This window comes from Bidens hawaiensis, unplaced genomic scaffold (assembly GCF_021521415.1).
Source record: "Bidens hawaiensis isolate Kalapana, Puna unplaced genomic scaffold, B.hawaiensis_p1.1 tig00020915_1, whole genome shotgun sequence".
Lineage (NCBI taxonomy): Eukaryota > Viridiplantae > Streptophyta > Magnoliopsida > Asterales > Asteraceae > Bidens > Bidens hawaiensis.
The window spans coordinates 9,595-13,819 of record NW_027493228.1 but is presented as its reverse complement, the minus strand read 5'-3'; the positions used below and the strand labels follow the sequence as shown (position 1 = coordinate 13,819).

The following is a 4,225-nucleotide window of genomic DNA, read 5'->3' as shown; positions in this document are numbered from 1 at the left end:
TTTTACATCTAAATGTTCAAGTTCTGGTCCCCCAAATTAAGTTTTCAAGCTTCACCGACCTGATGTTAAAGATCTTTTTTTTTCAATTCTTTTTTTTATAAATATAGCTCATTTTACATACAAATACGGTTTAATTACTTTAAATGTTTAAGTTTCGGCCCCTTCAATTTAAGTTTTAAAGCTTTGGTGCTCCCAATTTTAATGTTAAGTTCTTGTTTTTATTTTTTATTTTGTTAAAATATAAATATTTGTTTAACTTTATTCATTATCGTTTTTTTACGTTGTATGAAGGTACGGTAAAAGATAATTTTGAACGTTACCCCTGAACTTTTGTTATAGATCCATCACTGATACACCGAACCGAACAATATTTGTCGCACGTCGGTCTTACATCGTGGTGTACTCCAGCTTTTTATGAGTCTCGATTAGTTTTATGGGATATTATACTTAGGTAAAGCTGTGTGCTAACGTACATGTTCACACGTAAACAAATATTCTGAAATTACGGAACCAAATATTGTTTCTTCCATGATTACCTATTGACCATCATCTGAAACTTATATTTGACAAAAACTCCCAACTCAGTTTAAAGACAACTCTCTGGTTTAGTAACATGTTGTCTACTTATTTGAAATCTTAGGGTTTCAAACTTAAAAAATAAATAAATAAATACATGTCAGACCTTAAGATATTTTCTTGAGTCACATTTACATTATTAACTTTTATACATATAATAAATTATTAAATTTGTTAAAATAATTCAGGGGACCATTTAGATATTTTTAATCAAAGGAGACCACTCTATATATGATGAAAACCTTGTAACTTGTATGTATTACAAAAGTATCTCCTAATTATGGTATAGATATATAATTACAATAAATTTCAACTAATATTATCTAATATAATCATGTTGAGATGTGTATCATCCATGACAAAAACATTACTTTGTACCAACTTCCATACACAAATCAAGTTTCAGACTTGCCAACCGCGTCTCTCAAGCCCTCAACAACCTGGCTCATTGTCGGTCGGTCATCAGGGTTCTTGTGAAGGCAACTAATACCTAGTTTTGCAATGTTTCGGGCAACATCAAGTGAATACTGGTTGTTTAATCGCCTATCCATAATCATACAAAAATTCCTACTATCAGCAGGGTATTCTTTCACCCATTCTGTAAGTTTTTGTCGGGATTTCGGTAGGCTTCTATCCACAGCCCGCCTACCCGTTAGAATCTCGAACACCACAACTCCAAAACTCCATACGTCGCTCTTAGATTTAAGATGGCCCATTTCAGTGTATTCTGGGGCAGTATATCCATATGTCCCAACAGGCTGTAAACATTAGTAACACCAGTTATTATATTGGAGACACTTCATCCCAACAAATTAAATCTTTTACATAACTTTTAGAAAACATATAAATTTTGTTAATGGTAGCTCGACACATGTCTAACTCCCAATGGTTTGTTCTTTATGCACAAAAAGTTAGTAATCCGCGTAAAATGTGATGACACGATAAGATTGAACCATGATCAGCAGTCAGCACACAAACATACTCATTTTGTAATACACATGTCAAATTTTCATTAGATAAAAACGCGTTAGAAATGAATTTTTGAAGGGTTTTTTCAATTAACTTTTATAACAAGTTAACAACATTTATGGATTGATTTTCCATTGCATATTTATAAAGCACAAAGAAATATAAAAACAAGCATAAGTTTTTACATTACTTACCTTTGTAGATACATGAGATTTGTCCCCTTGAGGGCCTTCTCTAGCAAGACCAAAGTCAGAAAGCTTGGGGTTAAATTTCTCATCCAATAGCACATTTGATGACTTGAAATCACGAAATATGACCTTTTTAAAATCCAACATTGACCACAAAATATCAACATATAGTAGTCAAAAACATTTCCAAAATGAAGCATCAAACTTGATTGAATATTTATCTAACAATACCTGGATTTCCAACCCTTGGTGCAAATAATCCAACCCCTCGGCTGCACCTAGAAGGATCCGCAGCCTTGTTTTCCATGGAATCGGTGGTAAATTCGTGTTAAAAAGATGAACTTCTAAGCTTTTGTTCGGCATGTATTCGTACACTAACAATCTTTGCATCCGTTCGCCATCAACCGAGCAATATCCCAAAAGTTTTACAAGGTTAGGGTGATCAACCACCCCAAGAAACTGAAGTTCTGTTTGCCATTCTTTATGCCCCTATACATATATACCAAAAACACCATAAATTAATAAATTCATAAATTTGTGGTGGTCTTGCTAATTTGCTATAGTATAACTAGATTTATATCTTCTTTGGGAAACTATATTTTGGGCAATATTTATGTCTTTGAATGTCAAAACTCGAGAGTTTTTCTTCAAACTTGATATGCACTATGATGTGACATTATTTATCTAAAACAATTCTTTATATATATATATATATATATATATATTAGGTTTTCTCCCCTGTATTACGGAGGTTATTTTACATTTTTCGTTTTTTAATATTTATTTTTTGGATCTTAATTTTCTTTATTTTAAGAATGTTAATGATATACTTTGGGTTTGATGAAGAAAATGTTTCACAAATAAATAATACGGAGTATGTTATAACCCATTTAAAAGCTATCTGGATTTTTGTGACCTATAACCCGCTTATTTTTTTACTATAAAATTGTTTCTTAATTGTAAATAATATCTCTTTTTTAAAAAACGGATACTAATTTTTGGTATATCCCTATTTTATAGGATTTTCATATCAAATATGTGATAAGGTTAATTTTTAATTTAATGAGATGTTATAGCCCGTTTAAGAGCTATCTGGGTTTGGTGAGACACATATCCGTGAATTCGGGTCAAATGTATAAGAAACCTCCATTTACAAATAAAGAAATCTGGTAGCTTGAGAAACTGTAGAAAGCAACCAGAGAGCTTTTAAAAATTTCGTTTATATATATTTAAGATAAGATACATATACATAAATAAATAAATAAATCAACTCAAAAGATCTTCTAGAGTTCTAGTTACCTGCATGCTCTGTCTCTTAAGCCTTTTAATGGCAACCACAATAGGATCAGTTTGACTTTCACAAAGTCGAATTCTTGCCTTATAAACAATCCCAAATCCACCTTCACCAATCTTTAAAAGCTTATTAAAATTAACGGTGGCATCTCTGAGCTCCGAGAATGAAAACTTCTTCAAATTGTTTTCTTTATTGTTGAACACTTCAGGAGTTCTTCTTGGGTGGATTGAGCCTGTTGACTTCTTGACTAGCCCGGGTTCCGGTTTCGGCGGCTTTCGGTTTCTTGATGGATTAATATTATTAGTATTGTTGTTATCTTTTGCTTCTGGTGAACATTTTTTGGAATGAAATATGCTAAAGCATTTCATCTTGAGGTCTTAAAAACACCAAAACTGGTGAAAAAAGTGTGAAATTTTGGAGTTTGAAAAGATTATGAATGTAGAAGAGATTAATAGAGGTGTAAATGAAGGTGATGGGCGGTGGAGATGATTGGCCAAGAAAGTTTATTATTTAACGTGACATTGACGCATGTGTGATCTAGTCAACGAGAATGACACGCTTCTTGCAATTGGTAAAAGTATTATTATTATTATTATTATTATTATTATGCAAATTGGAAATAAATAATCTCAAATTTTGTGTATTGGCTGATAATAATCTCAACTTTAAAAATCACTATCATCGATCCTAACTTTCAACTATTTTTTTTGTCTAAATGGACCTTGGTTAAAAAATACTTAATGCCACTGAGATCCGTTGAAACAAAAATAGTTGAAAGTTGGGACCGCTGGTAGTGATTTTTAAAGTTGAGATGATTATCGGTCAATACATAAAGGTTAAGATCATCATCATCATTTCTACAAATGTATTTTGCTATAAATAAAAGAAAGAGGCCAATTTCTTGTAGATTTGAATAGGAAAATGAGGTTGTTCAATGCTATAAATAGTACACGCGTGGTTATATGTTCAATAATTGCAGGCGTGCTTACATGTGTTGGTCATAGATTCAAGATAAGACGTGTGGTATTGCACTATTACTCTCAGTCGATACTTGTTGAAAAACTGTGTTTGTTTTTTGTTAGACTTTTATAGGTAATTACCCGTCGGGTATAGAATATGCCCACTAGTTTGTTAATACTTATTTGGATTTATATATAACTTTTACTACTTTTACTACTTTCATTTTTAATATAATTTT

General features: G+C 31.7%; 1 protein-coding gene across 1 annotated transcript; it reads right to left on the bottom strand.

Moving 5' to 3' along the window:
• Nucleotides 1-919: 919 nt before the first annotated feature.
• LOC143562148 (putative serine/threonine-protein kinase PBL19) lies at nt 920-3,421 on the bottom strand. Its single transcript, XM_077050038.1, has 4 exons — nt 3,033-3,421; nt 1,965-2,222; nt 1,740-1,862; nt 920-1,334 (listed from the first exon to the last, which is right to left on the bottom strand). The coding sequence occupies exons 1-4, from the start codon at nt 3,393-3,395 to the stop codon at nt 972-974; spliced, it is 1,107 nt and encodes a 368-aa protein (XP_076906153.1). The 5' UTR covers nt 3,396-3,421; the 3' UTR covers nt 920-971.
• Between the last annotated feature and the right edge of the window lie 804 nt (nt 3,422-4,225).